Source organism: Dinoponera quadriceps, unplaced genomic scaffold (assembly GCF_001313825.1).
Source record: "Dinoponera quadriceps isolate SergipeBrazil2010 unplaced genomic scaffold, ASM131382v1 scaffold1846, whole genome shotgun sequence".
In the NCBI taxonomy this organism is placed as follows: Eukaryota; Metazoa; Arthropoda; class Insecta; order Hymenoptera; family Formicidae; genus Dinoponera; species Dinoponera quadriceps.
In genome coordinates this window covers 1,523,998-1,547,123 of record NW_014556140.1, presented here as the reverse complement: position 1 = coordinate 1,547,123, position 23,126 = coordinate 1,523,998, and the positions used below count along the sequence as shown (strand labels likewise).

The 23,126-nt window shown below is 37.3% G+C and overlaps 2 protein-coding genes across 3 annotated transcripts in view; one reads left to right on the top strand and one right to left on the bottom strand.

Annotated features, from left to right (window-relative positions):
- The first annotated feature begins 83 nt into the window (after positions 1-83).
- On the top strand, positions 84-5,037 carry LOC106746973 (ATP-dependent DNA helicase Q5-like). Its single transcript, XM_014624182.1, has 14 exons — positions 84-387; positions 494-618; positions 711-875; positions 1,137-1,313; positions 1,379-1,558; positions 1,643-1,748; positions 1,838-1,949; positions 2,041-2,268; positions 2,351-2,545; positions 2,638-2,758; positions 2,821-2,910; positions 2,997-3,179; positions 3,403-4,606; positions 4,743-5,037. Exons 1-14 carry the CDS (start codon positions 300-302, stop codon positions 4,790-4,792), a joined length of 3,024 nt encoding a protein of 1,007 aa, XP_014479668.1. The 5' UTR covers positions 84-299; the 3' UTR covers positions 4,793-5,037.
- Positions 4,769-23,126, bottom strand: part of LOC106746974 (scavenger receptor class B member 1-like) — a 37,551-nt gene continuing 19,193 nt past the window's right edge. For both annotated transcript variants that reach the window (XM_014624184.1, XM_014624183.1), the window contains exons 2-8: positions 17,357-17,612; positions 15,534-15,675; positions 10,321-10,521; positions 9,570-9,794; positions 9,147-9,309; positions 7,681-7,925; positions 4,769-7,605 (exon numbers count right to left, since the gene is read on the bottom strand). In XM_014624184.1, coding sequence (XP_014479670.1) covers positions 7,306-7,605; positions 7,681-7,925; positions 9,147-9,309; positions 9,570-9,794; positions 10,321-10,521; positions 15,534-15,675; positions 17,357-17,604 — 1,524 coding nt within the window. In that variant the 5' untranslated portion in view covers positions 17,605-17,612 and the 3' untranslated portion in view covers positions 4,769-7,305. The remainder of the gene's footprint in view (positions 7,606-7,680; positions 7,926-9,146; positions 9,310-9,569; positions 9,795-10,320; positions 10,522-15,533; positions 15,676-17,356; positions 17,613-23,126) is intronic.

Below are 23,126 nucleotides of genomic sequence, written 5' to 3'. Positions count from 1 at the left end.
GTGGTCTGTTCTTTTTAACTGCACTTTCCACTCAAAGGTGCCTTTTCATGCTGATGCTCGCGTCGTTGCGAACGTTAATTGAAACTTGCCCCTACGACACTCGAAAAAGTATCGAGTTCGATATTCTCTAACCTAACCTAACTTTGAATTGTAACGGAATCCATACGTGAGACGCGTGTTTTCACCGGACAGTATTCGCGCTTATTCCAAATGTCACTCGAGAGATAAGATACAAACGTGACATTTTCGGATTATCTCTTGTATTGGTAAAAAAAAAAGAAACGCAACACCAAACGAGGATGTTACGGAATGTTTTAAAGTTAAAATTTGGCCACGATGATTTCAAAAGTGACATTCAGAAGCAAGCTACTACTGCAACTTACAAAGGTTTCTGCGCTCAACATTTATTATTTTCTAAACACATGCGATTTTTCTAAGAGATACTTATTAAATGTGTAAGAAGGAGATTAAGCATTTTTTGGCACAATTTTAGGGAAACAAGATGTATTTGTGTGTATGCCGACTGGTTCTGGCAAGTCCCTCTGCTTTCAACTACCTGCAGCGATGAAAGAACACAAAGTTGCAATTGTTTTTTCCCCACTTCTGGCCCTTATGAAGGTATTTTTCAATATATTATAGGTATACAGCGGAAGAAATCTTTTATCTTTTATATTTTTATGTATTTATATACTAATTTAATTTTCTTTTAGAACCAAATTGATTTTTTAGTGGACAAGAAGATAAATGCGTGTTCCTTGAATTCCACTACATTGAGTAAAGAGAGAAGCATGATTATGAAGGATCTTATGTCAGGTTCTCCTAAAATCAAATTGTTGTATGTCACTCCTGAAATGGGAGCCCAACAACATTTTCAGGTATGCTGTAGTGATTTATTCAGATATCACATGCCTGGTAAATGAACTGTACAAATAAATATTCATATACCTCTGTCATCTTCCTTCAATATATTGGTATATGATCAATTCAACCTACTTTTACAATTTATATTTTGTTTACCTCTGCACGCACAATGTAAGCTATAATTTTATTACAATTTTAAATATTAATTTTTAGGCAAGGTATCAAAGCTCCAGCGCAAATTGTTTAATTGTAACATAGATAATTTTAATTTACAGGAAACTATAATCCAATTGAGAAAGGCTAAAGCACTCTCTTATTTTGTTATTGACGAAGCTCATTGTTTAAGTGAATGGGGCCACGATTTTCGACCAAGTTATAGACAGTTAGGAGTGTTCAAGAAATTGTGTCCTGATGTACCTGTAATTGCATTGACAGCGACTGCTGCAAAGCAGGTATCTCGGAGGATATTAAACTTTACAGCTTCATGAATTGTTATATATTTTTGACGTTATTTCAGGTAAAAGACGATATTCTTCAAAGTCTGCATATGAAAGATGCCTTAATATTTTCCCAGCCAGTGTTTCGTCCTAATTTATTTTACGACGTTTGTTTCCTAGAAACATTAGATAAACCGTTCATGCATTTGAAAAGCTTTATTTTGGATGCGCTTGGTCCTTCGGATAATTCTGTTCCTATGGTGAGTAAAATTGTATCACCGCTATGTTATCCTCTTTGAATAATTCAGAACGGTGTGGATTTTCCACGAACATGATATTTTCAGCATAAGAGGAGTTGCGGTATTATTTACTGTAGAAAAAAGGAAGCGACTGAAATTGTTGCGCACAAACTCAGCCTTGCTGGTATTCCCACGCTCGCGTATCACGGTAGTACGTATGATTTTTGCAGCATGTCGACACTTAAATTGACGATTAAACTTGTAAAAACTACGCTATTTTATTTTGACGTTTGAATACAGGCTTGAAAGCTCAAGAACGTAATGAAGTGCAGAATAAGTGGACGGCAGGCGAAGTACCTGTTATCGCGGCAACATGCAGTTTTGGGATGGGCGTTGACAAGGGATCCGTCAGGTAAAGCATGGCTTGATTCTAATTACGGTATCATCGGTGAACGATACTGGCTGTATAATGAAAATATGTTCGTGATTTGTACATTCTGCAGATTTGTGGTTCACTGGACGGTACCTCAAAATATCGCGGCGTATTATCAAGAATCAGGAAGAGCCGGCAGAGATGGCAACTCGGCGTTTTGCAGGGTTTACTTTAGCAACGAAGAGTTCGGGCCCATCTCGTTTCTCATCAAGGAGGAAATCGCAGGAAAGAAGACTGAGCTCGTCAAGATAAAGTGGAATAATTTTGAAAAGAGCGTTGCGTATTGTCTGGAGGCAAAGTACGTTCAATGGGAATCGGACAGTCCAAAACATTCTTCCTCTGCATATCGAGACAATAATTATATTCATGTCCACTATTAGATGTCGGCACGCAGTGTTTTCCAAGTACTTCGGGGATTCTCCACCGCTATGTAAGAATAGATGCGACGTATGCAAAAACAAGGATGAAGTGCAAGCAAGGATTTCACAGTTTGAAATGTGTCAGACGATATCTCGAAAGCCCCGAGGCAACTTGGGCGGCGTAATACGGAGAGTCTGCGACGATGGAGATGAGGGGTGTGTGTGAAAAATTATTTAATTAAAAAAAAATAAGCATTTTTATTTATTTTCAAAATTACCGTCATAAATGATGCCGATTATAATCGTAGCAATGTATTTATCGAACCGGAAGAATCGAGGGAGAAATTAGTAGCGGCTGCAAAACGAGAGAATAGGGAACTTATTATGCAGCAATTCGCTCTTCGACGTGGTACATCTAAGGAGGACGAAGTGAGTTTGCTATATGCTAGGTCCTTTTTAATTTCAGTTTCTATATTTATTTTTTTTTATAGATCAAGCGTCAGAACATCCAGAATGCAAAAAAGGCGCGCGTCCGTGCAGCCAATAGTACGGATAGGAAAATAAAGGGTTTAACCGTTCAGGTATAAAATGTTATGCAATAATATATTGAAATTATAATATCTTTATAACATCTCGTTATCTTCGCCTGGTCACTAATTACTTTCAGATGCGGGAACACCTTTACAATGAATTAAAGGCGACGTTGTTCGAAAATTATCAACATTCGTATTCGAAAAATAACAAACAGCTTCACGAGGAAGACATGCATGATATAGCCAGTAATTTGGAATATAAAATATTTTCTAGTACAAAAGTACCAAATAAATATAAATTTGATATGTCTAAGTCGGTACGTATTACTTTCTACAAACATAGACGGCTTCAGATATGAATAATTTTGCCGAAAAAGTTATCTCCCAAAGTTGGAATATTTTGAGCGAAAATATGTAAATTATTAAAGAGAAATTAGTTGCCGCTTTACATTTACAAATTATCGCGAAGGATTATGCTTATTTATCATATATTTTTGAAATTTTATGCAAAATACTTTTATTTTACGTACTCGTATACAGATTTCGTCGGTACGAAAGTGCACTAATAGCAATACTGTACATGAAGCGATACGTGATTATAATGACACAGGGTCGCATAACATAGAGCTTAATGATTCTAACATTGACGATATATCCGATATCACACAAGAATCAGATACAGCCGAAATCGGATCTAACGATAACGGTCACCTGTCAAGTGAAATTAATAAAAAGACTTTTGCCACTACTTTCAAAACTGCACTAGAAATTAGAAATGAAGGAAGGTCGCAAACGTCAGATGAAAGTGAAACTATTCGATCTAAGAAATCGCTGGTTAACGATGTTGAAGTAACTCAGACAAAAAATCAAACATCTATCAACGACGATTTCAGTGGTGCACGGAAAAGTACACCCGAGGACATTATACCACGGATGCAGACGTCGAATGGTTTCGTTTGTGCGCGAACAACACACGAGAGCAACGCACGTTTGTCCAAACCAGGTGCAAGTTCCTCCAAGTTAAAAACTCGCCGAAGTAAGACTGACAAGAGCGTGAAAAAGACCGGTAAATCCGTTTACGAGCTAATTTTGGCATCGACGCGATCATCCTTGAAGACTACGAACGAGAGCTCGAATATTTCTCCTAAAACAGAATCGAGAACCGTTGATATTATCGCAGAGTTCGTTAAAAATAAAGACAGGACTGTCGAAGGCAAGGGTAAAAATAAAAGGAGCCGTGAATCTGTCGAGCGTCAAGAGGACGACGTGAAGCCGGTAGAGAAAAAAAGAGTCGGACATAGGGAGTACGATAAAAGTGATGCGTCGATCAATGTCGATTGTTCGTCGAATCAAAATATCGATAAGAAGTTCGAGGGCGATAAGAATGACAAAGAAGCTGTTAGGAACGACGCACATACAATCTCTGACATCGACGTCACAAATCGAGATAACGAGACGCAAAAAGAGACGATTAAAGTGAGGCAGCACGGTGAAACCTCAAAGGCTAATCGAGAATCGAAGAGGGACAAGGAGTCTACTCAATCGGTTCGTTCAAAGCATCACGCCGGCAAAAGTAATAATAGACTAACAGTGCCGGCAGATAAGGCTATGCAGTTCAAGACAGCGGAAATCTTGAAGTCATATCTGATGAAATACTACCCGTCGGAGCGTATTCCAGATAGAGCGACGTTCTCGAAAACTTGCCGAGAAATGCATTACAATATGTTGAGGCAGAAGATTTTCGGTGAGGTGGTCTCTTAAGACATTACGTTCATTTTATATTATTGTTACATGGAATATTAACTGATGTTATATTAATTAACATTGTTGTTACGTGTCGGAACAAATTTCTTGAGATACGAATAACGTTCTATTTTTAGATAAGCAAGGAATACATGAATTTGTCGTAAAATTCATGAGCCAAACTTGAGGAATTATCTTCTTTCAAATTCCATCTATGTTTCCTCACCTGATTTCGCCTGCCGAACAACGGGAAGACAACACCGTTTAAGATGACCAATGAGTTCAATTGTGAATAAAAATATATCTATGCGATTATCTACTTGTAATATGTTGTATTTAGTGTGCTTACAGCTGTAGTTGTTTATAATTTAACACTGTACGATCGTTAAGTCATCGCGTTCGGGAAAAAATAAAATTCACCTCATATCGTTATATGTTTCTTCTTTTTTTATTATATTGACTTTCTTACAATGTGCAACAGATTTCTTATAAAGTCCGTTACATTATCACATTTTGCAAATATAAAAAACCTCCCTACATTTATGTAATATATATACAGACGATATAAAAAATCAACCCGTACTTTTAAGTATTGTATTATGCACTGTAGATGTAATCACGTTATTACATAGTACTGTTTAACACTAATTTATAAAGTTGTGTACGTATGCGCACGCGTGCATATATATGTGTGTGTATATAATTAAAATTAATATTAAATGCATATATTTAATGTAAGAGTGTCTTAAATAATATCGTACAATATATGTATAAATAAGGCAAGATATAGAGATTCCGAAGAAAATATGTCATTGACCTATGAGTTATTCTCATGTTCATTTATGATCTGCTTCGATAAACACCAACCAATATTACATCAGTGTTATAATTTCTCACTCAACAATACAAGTACAACATAACATGCGTTGTACATAACAGTTACATTGTTGAGTGAGAAATTGTAACATTGTAATGTTACCGTCACCTTTTTTTTCTTTTCGTAAAAAAAAATAGCAGATTTCCGAAGAGAGATCATGTTCATTTTTACGAAAGATCAACGGCTACTTATCTGTGTCTACATTGCTTCTGCAGTTGTTTACTTATCTATTATTTACATATTTACAGTGAAACCATGCGAGATAAACGCAAGCAATGTAGATGACAAACGCATTATTTTATATCGAATGAAGTGCAATTTTTTCCGTTGTTTCACAAAACGTGACGATTCCTATTATCGATAATTTTGGAAATTGTCCATATTTCTAAATATGCTATAGAAACGATGAGATCGTAAATTTGATGTTTCCTACCTAAGATTTGAGCTTGATAAAGTCGGCACGATGAATGCGCATTTGTATATATCTCTATTTTAAATATACATTTGTTGTCATTATTTTTGTTCGACAGATTTGAAATACCGTTTCCGGAATAAATGATAAAGAGAGCAAACGGAGTGATAACACTGGTACATGTGATTTAATGTATAGCAATTGACGTTCTCTCATTAATAACACGTTGGCACTTCAAACGTTGTCAATATTGAACACGCATATATAAGATATATACCCTCGTATTATATTTATATAAGAAATGCTTGCAACTATTTCAAGATTGATACGTTTCATCTCTTTAGGACAAATTTACTCCCGACAATTATTTAATAATCGCTCTGGTTTCATTTTCATTTAAAATTCGATTCAACTCGCAAGAACGAAAGGATGAGTACAAATGGAATATAGAGGAACGTACTTGGACGTTACATCACACGAAGCGTTAGTCGCAAAAAATTTACTTAATTTTCCTTCCAAATTTTTCTATCGCCGGGTCTCATGTTTTAGAACAGACTACGTGTGTGACTGCAATGATACGAATAGATTGCTATGTTGTGAAATCTCGTATGGGCGAATTGTGATGGGCAACATAACAGTCTCATTTGTACTAACGAACGGAGATAAACAACAACTATCAGAACTATACATTTTAATTGATATGAAAACCATGCGCTGTGATTTCAATATAAAAAGTTTCGTCCGTCACCTCTTTGGACAGAAGCTCGTTTTGATTTACAAAATCAAAAGTACCAAAAATTCGACTAAATGAAAAAAGCATTTGATTAAATCGATCAAATCTCCCGTGATATTTTACTTTAATGCCTTATCACTTAATAGTTGAGCATTCAGATAGCAACTTATCCAAGTAGCAAAGTGACGTCTTTTCATGACCTCCGATTGACGTTAGAGACATCACTTGGACGTTGTTGAAAAAAGCGTCATTTGACTTTGCTAGTTGGGTACAGAAAGAAAGAGAGAGAGAGAGAAAAACGTGACAATATAATAATATGATACATTTTACAATGATATAGTATTATAATATACAATACTGTATCCTGCATAACATTTCTCGTTCACACTGACAGCATCAACGAAATGCAGTCGAGTGCAAGTTGAAAGTGCCAGTGTAGCACGCTATGGATGAGAACCTATTTCTGCGATTCTATTTCGGCTATTTCTGCGATTCTAATCCGCCTTTTCATTTTGCACAGGATCGTTTAATGCACCGTGATCCCGTTTGTCGAATTCGTACGTAGTTTTCTTCGCTTTCGAGAGAGCGTCATCATAAATGTGTCTCGCTTGCTCGGCGAGCACATGGCTAGGAAACTCAAAGAGGTAAGGTTTGGGTGCGTCCTCGGGCTTTGAATCATCACACTATCATTGCCGTATCACCGGACACCAGCAACGAACTGTACGAATCCATTTCTCGCGCCTTCCGGTCGTTTTCTTTGTCGCAGTGGGCCCGTTGCCTTCTTCTCGACATTTCCTCCTCCTGCCAGGTCATCGACGATTCCTTCTGCTGATAGGACAGTATCTTCACGATGCTCCAAACGAGGAGCACCGCGCCGGAAAAGAAGGACAGATACATCAACACTTCCTGCATGGCAGGTGCGACGGACAGATAAAACCAGAAACGCGTGTTCAAAGCCTCCGGCAGCTCGTTCATCCCCTGATAAGAGAGGCTCTTTTATTACGGATGTCCGATGTCAGTGCGAGTATAGCACGATGTTTACAATATACTTACGATTTCGAACCACAACAGTGGTAGCGTGAAGTCGGCGAGTTTTGCCACTCTGGACATGTACCTGATGTCCTGCAGCACCATGTTGATTTGGAAGCGAAACGCCAGGGTCGTGGGCAATCCAGACGTGGGTTGGATGAAGCAATAGGATTCGTGTAGCTCCTTCTTAGGCTCCAGACCTTCGAGGGCCTCCAACATCGACGGGTCAGCTTGGTAGAAGTGTGGATACGACAAGGCGATGGGGAATCCTGCGAGAAAAATCGGAGTGATGGTGTTCAGTAAGAGCAAGTCTCTCTCTCAGTTTTAGGGACACCCTTCGGTAAAATCGAGGTAACCGAATCATCAGATTACGGTACGCAAAGTGTGAGCCGTTAACACGATCGTGACTCTTACGTAGAACATGTTGATCCGTATTGTTATTCCGTAGGTGCAGCTGTTCGATCGTTAAGACGTAACCGATGTGACATAATGCTGCTATCTCGTCTCGAACGTGCATTAATCGACGCGTTCGTCCCCGGCCACTCGTTATCGCAAAATTTATCGTTAAATGCATAATGCATTGCGATTGGGAAAATCACTGTGTTACGTCAAAGTCGCTAACTCTGCCGATTGGGATTTATGCTGAACGTTCTATTTGCGGAAACAAATGATTCTAAATTGCTAATCAATCGTTTAAAAACTACTCTATAATAGCGTAAGCGGCAAGCTAATTGACCAATCGGATTCTCACAGTTCAAGAATCATCAATTATGACAGGTCAATTAGCTTACTGCTTATGTTTGATTGCATTTTTCGCGATTTATTATTGAACGGCTCTAATCCGGGAATAGTCATCTGGGGTCATCTCATACCTCCAGCGGGTCAGAAAATGAAGTTCACGTCGCAGTGCACTTTTTTACTGGGACCAATTTTTGTCGGGATTCTTTCGGAAACCAATGTGTATCTTTTTATTTGGACATTTAGAGACCTAGCTTGTACAACTAGAATAGACTGCGACCCGTCTTATTCATAAATCTAAAAAAACTCGTTGAGATACAAAACGACTATCGTTCACGTTATAAAACTAGTCAAGTATGGCAAGAGTTCGCATTGTGAAGACAAAATAATAATAAGTTTGTATAAGATTATGTGTACCTATACCCATAGCTATAGCTAGAAGAAATCAAGTAGCTGCGACAGGTAAACGCGACCTGAGAGTTATCGTCTTTACGATACGGATCGAACAGTTTAATTTTATACGTGTAAGTATAATCGGGGCATTTTCATAAAGCACTTTACATAAACCAGAGATGAAGTTCCTGTTTCCAGAAGATTCTTTTCGAGTTACAGCCGTAATGATTATTATTATTCAATAATTATCGTTATTTATTCATTTCACAAGAAAGAAACTTGCACAGATCGACTGTTATATATTCTTGATGACTTCTGGCAAAATTGAGTATTGATTAATTAACGTGTAGATATCTTACCATAGTAACAATCGGTCACGTCGATTAAGCCGGGTTTCAAACAATTGCCTTCACGACAGAAACATTTATTTTCTGGATTCACTGCTCCATTATCCAATTCGTTCTCCATGAATGCGTAGTGGTACGAGTATAAGCCATTCACCATCTTTTCACCGACTCGTACCTTTAGAAAAATTAAGGGATGTTATATATACATGTATACATCTGTGTGCATGTGTGTGTGTGTGTGTAATTAGAAAGAATAAGAATTGAAATTGTTCGCAACGGCTACATCTTTAGTAAGGACAATTTGCAAATATTCGGTGCGAGTGGAAAGTTAATAACGGATGAACTGTTTGCGGATGAATCGCATGACTCGGTTGAAAATTCCTGGGTAGACGAATGAACGATTCGCCCGAAGTGGATTGCAATAATTGAAATTACCATCCGTTCGCTCCGACAAAGGCTCTTGCGAAAGAAGAGGACCGTGTCGTTCGGCTGAATGTAACTTGGGAACTTGGTGCCGTCGCTCGCGCCGTTTATGTTCCCGCATTTGCCGCTCCACTGCGGTAGATTAACATCTCCGTTGTACTTTTCGATCAATCCCGACATTCGACCATCGGTCTCTCCTGTGTAAATAGTTTCGAAGTCACCGTCGAAATCGTACATCTGTGAAACACAACAAACACAACCTTTTTTATTCGGACCTCCTCTTTACGTAGGCTCGTTGATAGATTATAATTATCGATCTTCCTATCTAATTACGATAGTAGTAACATAAAATGAGTTTCTTAAGAATTCGTTGAAACTTGCATTATATTTAGATTTAAATATGACTTAGTTATCAGGGCAATTAGAAGTAAATTGATTAGAAATAAATATGACATTATATTTATATATAACCTCAAGGAATACGTATAAAAAGTGTTATCTTTAGTTGCGAATATCTCAGCTTCCAAGTGGTCAATTTACTTCTAATTGCCCTAATATATATATAAATATAATGTCATATTTTAAATTTCTATTTTTAATCGTTTCTAAACCACATTCAGGATTTTGATTAAAAAACACTGATATATTAAGTACTAATATAGAGATATTAAACAAAAATTTCAGAATTATTGATTATTTCGCATTGAAAAATACTGCTCGTGAATGAGAAAAGTCGTATAGCTTGCGAAAAACCGTTCCTTACTCTGTCGATTAATCCCAGCTTGTCGAATTTAATCCAGGAGGGCATCAGCTGATTGCCGATGGTAGTCAGAGTCGATTCGTAGCCGAACATGAATTCGCGCGCAGTCATTTCTACCAGAGGGTGAGGATCTGTTTGCCGTATGAACATGTTCAGTCCCCATTGGGTTATGTATGAGGTGTCCCTCATCACATTCGCGATGCTCTGTAACGATAAGCGAACAGCGTGTTATTATCCGGCCGAGTACAAGACAGACTGGCGACCTAATATCTCCAATTGAAACATAATTGATTTCATTATAATAACATATCATGAATATTACGCAATTACAACTGCACTTTGTAGATACATTATTCGCGTGCTATGCTTTGACATACGAGGGGTCAAGTTGTTGACCCCGCTTGTCGTTTTAATCGTCACAAATTATTGTCGCATTATCGGCAAATGTCGTGTATGCACGATCGCATAGTGTTATACAAAAGTCAATTGTTTAACAAAATTTCGAAGAAAAAAAATGATCTCGTAAACTGTCCTTGTATCCCGAGAATTCGATTTATTCAAAACTGCTATACATTACTGCTATACATTAGATTAATTTATTATATGATATTTATGTAATAATTATTAACGGATGATATGAATCTATAAATTTATATTATAAACTAGTTATAATGTTGCCATTAATAATAATATCTGTAGCGTGTTAAGTAATAAATTTAATATGATAACGAGTCGAATTGTATAATTGTGTCAGACATCGTCGAACATGTGTGAGAACATTTTTCGAACACAAAATAGAAAGAAATTATCGGATGCTTATGTAAGAAACAGTATTGTTGGATATTAGTTTATCATCATTTTGTTATTACATTGAAGCTCTTTATCACATGTAAATATAATGTATCTTGGTACCCTTCAATAAAGGAAAGAATGAATGTGTCCGTATCATCAGTGCTATTTTGTCAATGTCACTCATTATCAAATTAATGGCGGTATATCGGTACCCTTTAACAAAACGAAGAATGAAACTTCACGTGTTTCTTTTCCGTGCGATTGCCAGGGTCATCGACTTTGCTGATAACAGTAATGATTTGTAGTAACATCGACGAGATGTTATACTAAAGACCAACCATTACGAGAGTTCTTTCCGCCGAAATTTGGACGGCTAATTCATAAACGTGATTTTAAATTTATAACTTATTATTATTATCTACACACGTTATAAAGATATGTACACATGTATTTATGGAATAATAATATTATCTATTTTTCATAGAATTGCATTTTTATAGTTATCATCCTCATACAGATAACGCGATCGAGGCAGATTCGTTATTTCTACATGCGCACGCGCGTGTATTTGAAGAATACACTCTCGGTGTGTGAAAAGATATAATAAACACGAAGTTATCGAATGGAAGCTCAGACTCTCGCGAAAATATCACGTCCCATATTTGTTGCTGCGCTGCACTGCGCGGATTTTTTTCTTTTATAAACATGCATATATTAATAGATATACGTAACTCCTCGTGATTGGGTGGGGTACGAGCGTCGAGCGTACCGATACTTCGCAACCGTAATGATAGCGACGTGACAATTCGGAAGCCGTTACGTATCTCTCGTAATTTCAATTGGCCGAAGGTGAATTTCGCACGCGTGATTGGGAGGACGTCGCGGTCCTTTTTATTTCTGGTCGACGAAAGGTGAGTTTCTGACTATAAAAGTAGATGACGAGGAAATGACTATAACATTTATTTCATGGTAATTCTTTCATCATTCTGACGTCACTTTCACGTCATTGTCATTTGCTATTTTACCTGGACTTGCATTATCATCGCAAATGCCAAAACAACGTATTGTGCGTACATTACAGCAAAACATCGTTAAATATCGTCAAAACAATGTATTGTGCGTACATTACAGCAAAACATCGTTAAATATCGTCAAAAGTGAACATTCTGGAACAGATGAACACTGTTACATACTATTAGTATTATTAGTAGAACTATATTGGGATTAATTGAGACATTCGCCTTAACGAAGAATAGGCTAGCCGTTTAGTCATGTTTATATCGGATGAACGTAGCAGTCGGTAATCACGGAATTTTATTTAGTAGTGATTTTTAATAGTTAAATATACCACGTTGCCGGTAGCATCATCAGGAACGCAAGTATACTTCGGTTATTGACTGCATGCTACAAACGCTTTCCCTCTCGTGCGACCTTTTCCAAATAAACGGCGATAAGACGGCGTTTATGGCGTATCTATTATTCTCGGCTGACGGCTTTACGATTTGCGCCCACCGAGCGTTTGTTACCCAAGCGTATTCCTCGCGAATCACGGTTCGTTGCGCTTTACGCGCACTGAATGAATAGCGAGTTGAATTCAACGCTTGTATCCTATTTGTTCGTAGCCGTGATATTTCATTATTTCAATGCAATCAACATACGGCTGCCGTAACAGGTGGATTTATGTTCGTGCAAGACGCAAATACACTTATTACATTCACCTCATTTTGACCCGATTTCGCAATGGCACTTCTGTAGGATTCCAAGTTGAGCATTTAACACATGATGTTCGCCAGTAATCGGCGCTATGATACTACCATCTCTTATTAAGTTACACGTAAGATATCATTAATCGGATCTACCAAATCATTTGTACAGTCAATAGAGTCGATAAAACGGGGTAAAAGATACATGTGTCTCAAATTGCACTTGTAAAGTTAACGTAATGGAAATCATGAGAAAAGTTACGTTTAAAACATACATTGCATGTTACGCTAATTTTCATGAAGCAAATACATATGATATCTTAAAGATCGACTGATTAAAAATAAAAGAAAAGATATTGAAACAAAGTAATAATGATGTGGATACGAGTCGATACTCGAGTTTTCACCATCACGTTTTAATCCGTCATCATGTCGTAATCGGAAGAAAATATCGATACAAAACGTATCCGATATTGAAAGAAAAATATCGATACCAGTATTACATTAATAGTATCACAACATCCATGTATACGATCTACGCGTACAATTAATATAATTGCAATTATAATAATAATAATCTTACACGTAATATAATTGTAATATAATTTAAAAGTCAGATAAGCTATAAAAAAAACTCGTTACTGTGACTTAACAGAATAGGTCTTTAAAATGCATATTTTGAGTTTTACGTTCAGATTTAGAATAAAATATCAAAGTATCATTTAACAAGAAAACATTAGATACGATTTCCCAACGGGTAAAATTAACTGTCACAAAAGCATGCCTTTTTCTTTTCGAGGGGATGTAATTTGTATTAAAAAATGTAAAAATGGAATGTGTCGCCAAAAAGTTTGCGCACAATAAAAACTCCCAAATCTCTCCGGGAATAGATGCGCGAATAACTCGAAGGAGAATCATGAGGAGTGTTACAAAATTGATCATAATTAGTAGTTTGTTGTTGAAATTTACGAGATATTGATTTGCATCGGAAATGGAATAAATACCATAAAAATGTCGCAGGGCTTTTCAACGAACATTAGCATTGTAATGAACATTGCATCAGCGCGGCTTACTATCGTCACAGAATCAGATGACGTAAAAAACTGTTATGTTAAATTACTATGTAATAAACCATCGGTAAGTCTCGCAACGTGTTGCAATTAAAATACTTTTCCATATTATTAAACCGTTTGCTGCATTTTAATTTTTTATACCTGTTATTATGTCATTATTTCTGTAATATCTTGTTTCCTTTAGAAAATTTCCTTTAGAAAATTATTCATTAAAGCACCTATGATATTGATACGATATCAAGCGGTCGATATTTATACAACACTTTTAATCGCTTCTCGTTTATGCAGATAGATAATAAGCGCAATAATACGAATGTTTTTTCTCAGTTTCTAGGTCTGCATTAATTAGCGCATATTCAGTCGTGCTTAATTGTCACGCGAGCGTTCTGTGTCGTTAGATAATATTCGCGTGGTATATTCCTCTCTCCTTGTTACAAAAATTGTTATCGATGCGATTCATATCAGTTAAATTCAAAATCCCCGTTACTTCCATCATCACGTTTTAATCCGTCGTCATGTCGCACCACGTCGTATCAAATCACGTTCGATAAAATTTCGGTAGTCTTAACAACAATGGTGTGAGTCAGATTTATAATGTGAATGCGTGAACGTGTCGCAAATAACAAAGCGATACGTGTCCTTCAGTTAATTACACCATTCTCGGTAATCAGATGTTTCTCTCGAAGGAATTTTTGCATGCCAAGTATACGGAAAATTTCATTCGATTTCTCATTACCGGGAAATAATGTGACTTAATTGCCGGCCAATTGCCAGCCAATTAAATTGACTAAATAACCGGTGGTTTTTCCTTAATTTTCTGATCTCACCTGCAATTAATGTCATCTCCGTGCAATTAATATGTCGATGGCAAACTATGTGTCATTCGAAACCGCGCGATACGTTATACGTATCCTCTTATGTTTTTTCTTCGCGATTCTGAAAGTTCTAGAGTTTCTTCTTGAACCACGATGAGATACGAGCCACTTAAGGGAGCTCCCTTAAGCCGGCTGCCAGAAAATTGGTGGAAAGTGAACACATGGCGTTAGCCTTGCAAAGTCAGCGGCGCCATTTATTTCGCCCCATTTTACATATTCGCAGCGCGATTCATCTCGCGCAACATGTTGAACGTCACGCTGTATTTCACGCGTGTTCATAACAACATGATTCATTTTCCGTATCATAGCAAAAGCGATTTTTAATTTTTGGAATGATGCATATAACCTAAAACGATGTCATGGCAAGCCGGTATTACGGTGACGATATATTATATAATATTATATAATATATAATAATATTATATATTATATGCTACATTGTGATAATTATATAAGTTTTAATATATCGAATTACAAGCTCGACGTGCGTGATTCGCACAGCAAAATGCACAGAAGAAGGTAGAAATAAAAATAGAATCCTTGCAACACCAAGAAGTCCTCTGAATCGTACCGATTCAATTATTCGACAAGTTTTCCCTTTCAAATTGACATGTTTATTAAACTTCACAATCGAGTGTCGTAGCACGAACCTGCTCGTTAATCGATGTTAATCAGCGACAAACGTATGCAACACGTGTGTTTGAGAAGACGATTTCGGAAAGAAATTCTGTCTCGTCTCGCAGTTTCTACATATTTACGTTTTTGTTACTTACGAGCAACGCTATGTTCGGCAGTATTAAACGTTCCTCCTCTAAACCATTGCTCATTTCCGGGATATATTTCAGTGGATGTTTCGGTATTGTTGTTAGCGTACCGTTGTCATTGAAGACTGTATTCGCGTGCTCCATCAATTCTCTGGAACCAAATACAATGTTAGCGTTCGTTATTACGCGTGATTAGCACTGTGCCTATTTTTAGGCAACTGTTTCTTACATTCGAAACATAAATTTATGTCAATACAATCGAACACGCGCAGTCGAATATTCGCTGATATCGTACGAAGCGAGAAGTATCGTCGGCAAGAAGTATGTCCAAAATAAAACATACACACAGTAAAAAATCTTGTGTCTAAATATTAAAATTCTCATGCGTGTGTTACCAATTTTTGATTATTTCAATATAAAATTAATACGAAGATCTGATATTTTATCTTTCTTCTTTTTTCATGACGTTTTCATGTGTTATATTTATGTGAATTAAGTAGCTTAATATTTTTTGTGTGTCTCATTTAAAAATTAAATATTATTTCGAGTTTACAGAGAGAGAGAGAGAGAGAGAGAGAGAGAATATTAACCTGTTTTCTGTACCCGTTTTCTTCGCTGTTGATTTCCGAGATGTAAGTGCGCACTCGTTGAGATGAATCTTATCTTTGGGTTTACCGACTTATTATAAATGAGGGCTTGAAAGGATTTCAAGAACAACCTTAAGCGGTTCGGTCGCGCGCGCGAATGCAACGAAATCCGCTGCAAATATGCATCGTACGGAAACAGCGGTCGGCGAGAATAAAGAATGCGATCGCGCGGAGGTCGCCGGCAACGGCGGAGGGAAGGAGCCGAAGGCAGGGAGAAACCTGTACGCGTATCTGAAGGTCAAGTGTACATACATGTTTCGGAGCGCGGTTACTTGAGCAAACTAGATCCCACATCAAATAATTATTATTTGCGTGATGGCTTATATTCTTGAAACGTCGTTAACGAGCCGCCACGCCGCGCCACGCGTGGCTTCGGTTTCTTGCAGTCATTTCTTTCCTCGCCGAGTAAAAAACATATAATTCTACTGAGGTTTTCCAGTACTCCCGACCGATTAATTCTTTGCTCGGTCTACTTTTTTCGTACGCAATGTACGTTCGCCTCGGCAACGTATTAACGGCGCGTAATTAAACGTTACACGTCATTTTGAGAACGCGTTTTTTTAAGAGAGTCATTTGTGAGATTTCCGCGAGGAGCCGTTGCATCGATGAGACTTCGTCCTTCTAAGATCCGCATTAATAGTCGTTACTTGAAATTTGTCTCATATCAGCTGCTCACTGTCAGATAACATTAAGACGTCTTAAGACGTAAAATCGTGTCTTTTAGACATACGTGTTTGGGTCAGATTCGTACTTAGAGTTAGATCTGAGTTTTTCAGTTGAATTTTAGAAGACACGCGATGTCACACTGTAATAACGATTCAGTCGAGAAATTTAGGCTTAATTCTAAATTTAAATATGAGTATTTCACTTTCGACGCAAGTTTCAAGCAGCGACTATTAATATCAGCTTAAGCGAGTCTTCTAAAAAAATCGCGTTGTGTAATTACATTTCAAAAGTTTATCAAGTAAAAGGATCCGTTTGAGGTAAACCGGAATGGTCGTTTGGCTGACATTATTCTCGTCAAGGAATTATCGAGATTTCCGGTAAAATAAATGGCAAAGTTGCATTTATAACGCTACTGTAAAAAATAGTAATGAAGCGTGATTTCGCGCGTATCCGTTCGTGATGCAGATGAAAACTAAGAAGAAAAGGGATACAGGTAACTGTATTACTCATCTTACTTACTTGTACACGTAAGGACCAGTTTCCTGGAATCGCAGCTTGCTGTCGCGGCCGTCCAAGTATTCGTCACGATTCGTCACGTTAAACAAGTAGACCTTCAGATAGAGATCGACTTCGGGTTTCCGCCACGCCTCGAAGATCTCGCCGCCCTCACCGAAGATTATCTTCCACCCCAACAAGGCGTCATATGGCCGACATAGCAGCACGAAGCAACCGGACACAAGGCCGAACAAGCCCAGAATCATCAGCATGAAAATATCTGTGAGCACGAAGGGAAAAGGGCGTTAACCGTGAGTACATAATCGGCGAGTTCGCTGAAATTACAGCAATGCGGTCTCAAGAAAACCTACAACCGGTGAACAAGAAGATCACCTCTCTAATCAGCCATATGTCTAATAACCTTGTTCTCATGATGTTATTTCTTGCCTTGCATTCCTACCCGCGTGCACTTCGTACCGTCGTTGTTCTTTACACGTCGTTGTTCTACGTGACGAAGTGATCCTACGTGTGTAACGATTTCAAGAGGAAAACAAAATCGGCGTTTGTTTCGCTGAATAGTATAGTAATTCGTGTTGCGGATATTTAATTTACTTCCGGTTACTCGTTTGCTCTTGCATAGTTTATTTTATCCATCTTCGCAGAGTTTACACGTGCATAGTAAAAAGATGTATGTTAAATTTAATATGTTTCATTAATCTCCCAAACGGTTTACTCAAATTTTCGTGTTAATTTAACACAAGATGAATGTCTTAAAAAGTAGTACAAATATTGTGTCAAAAATGAGCACAAACATTTTAACAAGGACCGATTTTAACACAAATAAACTATGAATAAAATTATTATTATAAACAACTGCAAACGAAATATTAACATCTTATGCATTCGAAAATTAATCTTTCAAAAATCGGATATCAGGTTCATATGTTGATATCTGATGCACTTTGTTGAATCGAAAACCGGCCGTTTTCACGAAAAACGGCCGATTTCAGATTTGTCAAAGAGGATATTAGAAATCAAACGTATAATTGTTGAGCAGTATATCTAGTTCGGCGAGATAATTGTGAAATTTGGTTCGTCGTTTGACGAATGATTCTATACTAAGACAACTATCGGTTTTATCAGTGTATTTTTCTATCTTAATGAATTTACGAGTTCACCGTCTTGACCTCAACGTCAGTCTCGGATCGAGGTTAAATAAGGGTTACGCGATCGTTGATATAACTTATATAACTTTCACAGACGTCTCGTAATTTACAATCGCTGAGAAATCCCCTGCTCTTCTTTGATCGATGAAACGCGGCATTGTAACTCTCGCGGCGGGCATTACTGCGCTTGGAATTACAATGGTGGGGTCAAAAGTAAAGTCAGTGCGCAGATTTCTCGATGCCTGTATGCTGCGCGCGGTCCGTTCAATAATTCGCCACGAGGATGAGAAATGGTACTTTTCATCGTTTATTTCGATGAATCAAGCAAGCACGTGTTGAAACTATGATCAACTTTTTGCTGTCACGTGTTCGAGGCGACGTCGATTTATTTATTCGTGTAACAATCGATGTTATTATGGAAATACAAAAGTGCAAAGTAACAAGAGCGAAATATCATACCGTTTTTAGGCATTAAAATCCGGTTGAAGGCGTAGAATTAAAATTTAGATGCATGGGTGCAAAGCAGCAATATTTGCAAAAACAATATTTATTTAAAATATATTGTAGTTTTTTGATATTATCACATATTGTTTTCAAATAATTATTTTTTTAAGGAATTGAATATATATATATGTAGTAGAGTATATATATATATATATATCCTTGTATGTTATCTTTGTTCTTATATATTTTTTATTACGAGGATCCCTTGATTTTTTTACGACCATCTTAAACAAACAAATAAGAAAACAGAGAAAAGGTCAATCAGCTTTAACTATATTCTATAAAATTAAATTTCACAGCAAAAGTTCAGATATTGGTCGGTCGAATGACGGGTAAACTCAGATACGTCGATTCGTAGAATAAGCAAATCTTAATCTTTTTTGCGTGGTTCAGTGACAGAGGATAAAGATTAGCATAAGTTCCAAAGTGACTTAAAGAGTTCAGAATTCCCACATTTGAAATAATATTATTTAATCAATTATTTACCGCTAACTTGTTACTCAAAAATTTGCAAGAAACAGCTCGAGAAAATATCCAGCGTATCGAAAAATCTAACTAATGCTAATAACATAACGAAACGCGCCTACACATAGAAACTGCCACTTTAACTCCTCCACTGTATAAATATCGTTACTGACTCTACAAGTGCAAATTATAAAAGAACAATCTTCTACGATTGAGGGAAAAATATGTAACTATACAATAGAATTATTATCAATATATTTAATAATATATTTCAGAATAATTCCCAACTTTACTTCGAAAATATTTTTTTAATATCAACGAGTACGTCCGCTTGCTCATTTTACAATAGAAGAGTATGTCATGCGTCGCATGCCTCCAATGTAGACAGGCGCGCGAATCCTTGAAGGATGAAATTTTATTACACAACATACTCGCGTTGTGCAGATTCCGTTATTGTTTTATCATACTACCGTACGCTTGATTCCGATCCGAGAAGATTGGCTTGATGAAAAGCCTTGGATCTTTTAGATTAAAAGCGAAAGCTTCTCATTCCATTTCCATTATCGTCACAGACCCGGAGAACTGTTAACCCTGATCTTCCGCTTGAATCACTCGAGTTCTTTAATACGCCGTAACCGTCATCAAATTGAATGTGCGCGAGTACATAGTTTGTTTGTTCACATGACTTCCTGCTTTAAATGTTGCATATAGATTAATCCGTTTTTGCGCCATACCTGATCTCTAAAAGGTTCTCGCTTCCCGCTTCTTTAAATTTACTGTTACAGCATTTTCTTCTTCGTTTACGACGAAGATATTACGTTACTACATATATATATATTTTTTCTTTTAACATAAAATATATTATATATGAAAATGTATCGAAGATATTCTTGCTATTCTCTATTAATAGATAACGGGAAAAGAGACTTTGATATTTTTATCATAACGCACTTTAAGCGTGCAAGAACGCTCTCATCTCGTCAGCTTCGAGAAACAGGAAGTAAAAGTTTAACCGGAAAATTTCTCATTAAGCGCTGATGCGGTAATGATGGTACACCGAGTGAAATGTTACGACTATTAATATTTTCCGTATACTAGTCTCGTTTCTCCGACTACATTGACTATGTTTGCCGACAAAATGGCCGATTAAATGTCAAGAAATACCATGAAATGAATAATCGGAATGAGTAATCGAATCTTTGATTTATTAAACAGATAGAGATTAATTAATTATCCTGATAACGTCGTCGTCTAATGCCGCGGCATGCATTTATTGATATATTAACGATTTATGACATACGTAATGAATATATGTTGCATATTCAGGAATTATTATTGCAAAAGTAGGGTTACTATAAATAGACTGGTGCATCTGCGTACGCTGTACGCAGTGCGTTGTCAGCGCGCGTGTAAACATTTTTTTATGGAAAATATTTTTATTACATTGAAAAAAACTACAGTTCAAATAATATTTCTTTTATTTATTCGACCAATTTAAAATGTTTATTCCATGCTTGGGAATATTATTTGATTTAACACGCGAAAAAATATAATCACGCACGGAAAAAACGGTCAGCTGCATCAGCTGTAACATATGAACATCTAAAATTTCAATAGTGCGAGCAATTTTAATTTCTGTAATAATCAGCTTTTTTGCTGCAGCAGTAAAAAGAGTTTGCTGTAGTTAATGTCTACAATAATAAACGGTTTGCTGCCGTAACGATGGAAATTACTCACGTCATTAAAGCATTAAATGCTTCACATATTACAACTAATTTAGCCAATGATATACATTACAACTGATTGAGTTAATCCTTTTTCCATGAATTTACTTCATTTTCTTTTTTTATGTAATACCCGCAGCCTATGCAGTGACGCGCTTTTCTTTTACGACTGCATTCTCCGCGCAGTGATAACGTGCTATTGTTAACCATTAATTTTCTTATAAATCATGCCAAAGATATGATCGATGTGTATTGCGAAAGCATAAATAGGAAATATTGATTCTCGGGCTCGCAGGAAGGATATCGACGCCGCGCGATATTTGGCGGAGTTAGAAATTATCTCAGCATTCACAGTTCTTATATTTCGCGTATAAACGACAACGCAAAACAACGGCGATTATTTAAGATAAATACCACTCGCTATTTCCTAAAAAGAATCGCTATTTCGTAAAAAGAATCGTTATCTTTCTTAAGCTTGGCAAGTTACGCTCGAATCAGCCTATTGACGTTACATTTGGCACGTATCCCGTAATTCACTTCATAGCCTGATAATCTGTTCTTCTTTTCTTTCTTTCCTGTTTCAATTGCAATTAAGATCGAACCATCATGATACTGCACAGAGAAAAAAGCGCCAGATATATAATTACTCCGACACTCCTTAGCGAATTCTTACGTGGATCAAATAATGCTTTCCTTGACCCAAGTAAATTGTCCAAGTAATGTATTGATTCGATCCAAGCAAACGTTTGCTAAAGTATATCGGAGTAATGATTTGAATCTAACACTTTTCTTTACGGGCGATATCAGATCGCACGTGTAAAACGACTCACAATGATCATGGTCGATATAAATTTCACGCTCGAATTAGCGGAAAATCGAACGAAGGTTCCTTTGGCGAATGGGACAGCGCTGATTTTAAATTCATATATACGTTCGAATCATGTTTATTTATGTTAGAAATATAAAGTTCAGCGGGTTGCAATTATAATGCAGTCATAAATATATCTGCGCACTCGCAAGTGTGCAATGTTATCTATCGCCATGCTCGTTTAGATCGGCCACGTGAAAAGAGCATTTTACTCTCACCTATTGCAAGATCGCTGGCGACGCGCGGCCGTGTCGCAATAATTTTCCGGTAATCGAGACGCTACTGCGAATGCAGAATGATCAAATAGAAAGCGCATAGTTGCACGCAGTATCTCTATATTTCATATTGTTTTACACCCCCGGCACGAGTTACGCGTAGTAATTACGTGCACCTCTCTCTCCACCTGTGTCGGACTCGATCCTTGTCAAATCACGACCAGAAAAACCACGCAATGAAGGTGGTTTTTTTTTTTCAATTTTCGATCACCGATACACATCTCGATTCCTGATATTCGTAACTATTCGTATACGTAACATTGCAAATGATATCCAATGGGCGTGCTGTTTTTACGGTAAAGCTGATCTACGATCTCGAGTTGAATTTCGCCCGGCAAGTATCAATTAAATGAAGATTGGCACATCGATGAAGCAACTCGCGGAAGTAATATAGTCACTGATTCGTAAACGTCTTTCGAATTTGTACATCGAAGTTTTCGAGTTTTCCCCCTCGGCATTTTCAACGGAACGGAAACGCAAAACGTGAAACCAAAGGAATTTCACCCGTGCGCTTTTTAGCGCTCCGCGCGCTGCCGTAATTTGCGATTTGCGGCGAAAATCAATACGAACATTCCGCGAGATCAGTCACGGGGAGATTTTAGCCGTCATTAATTTTATCTGCGCGCGGTTTGCGGTAAGACGCGTTGCGAACTGGTCCAACCGTGCCGCTTCATTTCAGCGCTCTTCTATCGGTCAACAGTCTCCGTCGGTCTTTCGCACCGATTGCATTTTTGTCATTTCTTTATTCCGCGACGAGTCATTGCGTAACGCCGATAAATCCACGAAAGATAG

Bases quoted from the DNA above. Each gene is read 5' to 3' on its own strand.
- LOC106746973 (XM_014624182.1), top strand. From the start codon at position 300: ATGTTACGGAATGTTTTAAAGTTAAAATTTGGCCACGATGATTTCAAA. The intron at 388-493 runs GTTTCTGCGCTC...GCACAATTTTAG, and splicing joins TACTACTGCAACTTACAAAG to GGAAACAAGATGTATTTGTG. The intron at 1,559-1,642 runs GTGAGTAAAATT...TGATATTTTCAG, and splicing joins CGGATAATTCTGTTCCTATG to CATAAGAGGAGTTGCGGTAT.